At 40.8% G+C, this 774-nt stretch overlaps 1 protein-coding gene across 1 annotated transcript; it reads right to left on the bottom strand.

The window, feature by feature from the left end:
- Window positions 1-392: 392 nt before the first annotated feature.
- On the bottom strand, window positions 393-706 carry LOC148938824 (histone H1-delta-like; the record flags this gene model as incomplete). Its single annotated transcript, XM_089107510.1, has 1 exon — window positions 393-706. A coding segment is annotated over one exon (314 nt), but the record flags the coding sequence as incomplete, so codon positions are not given.
- Window positions 707-774: the final 68 nt, after the last annotated feature.

Here is a 774-nt window from a genome sequence, read left to right as displayed (position 1 = left end):
AGTACAAAGTTCCTTACTATAGGCAGGTTGTTAGTCCTAAACCGACGCTGAGTTCTAGTTGAAATTAACCATTAGAAAGTCGAATTTAAAATTAATATCATTGTAAATTCCTGAAAAGACAGTTACTAGCGGCGAGCAGGTACGTTCATAGCCCTGACAAGGGCTGTTTGGTCGTCTAGGATAAGCTATTATGGCACTTACTTTTTTGATGCTCTCTTGACTACTGGATTTTGATATGCCGCTGTCGTGGTGTGATACTTTTTTAGAGCTAACACATTGTGGTGTTGATCATTATTTTATGATAATGCTTTTTTGGCTCCGGGGAGGTTCATTAAAAAATTTAAAGGGGTCTTTATACCATACATATGAGCGTTCCACATGTTGGTTGACGTTTACTTTTTAAATGTAGTAGATTTGGCTGTTTTCTTGACTAAGGCTTTCTTAGCTGTGGGCTTGGTTGGCTTTACAGACATGGATTTTTCGGACTTGACAGGCTTTGCAAGCTTGAACGAACCAGTTACGCCAGTACCTTTTGGATTTATAACAATTCCATCTGTAAGGCAATGCTTCAAAGCTTGCTTAAGGTGCATATTCACAACTTTTGCATAAGTGACAACCTGGAAATTAGCAATTCTGTATTTGAGAATGGCCTGACGGCTAGATCCCCCGCGTTCTTTCAGGTCAGCAATGGATTTGTTGATCATTTCTGTGTCGTTTGGGTGGTTTGTTCCCCGGGTAGGAGTAGCCTCACAGTAGCCTCACGGGTAGGAGTAG

This window comes from Artemia sp. Qi Xiang Cuo, unplaced genomic scaffold (assembly GCF_049724085.1).
Source record: "Artemia sp. Qi Xiang Cuo unplaced genomic scaffold, ASM4972408v1 HiC_scaffold_431, whole genome shotgun sequence".
NCBI lineage: Eukaryota > Metazoa > Arthropoda > Branchiopoda > Anostraca > Artemiidae > Artemia > Artemia sp. Qi Xiang Cuo.
This window is presented reverse-complemented; position numbering and strand designations above follow the sequence as displayed.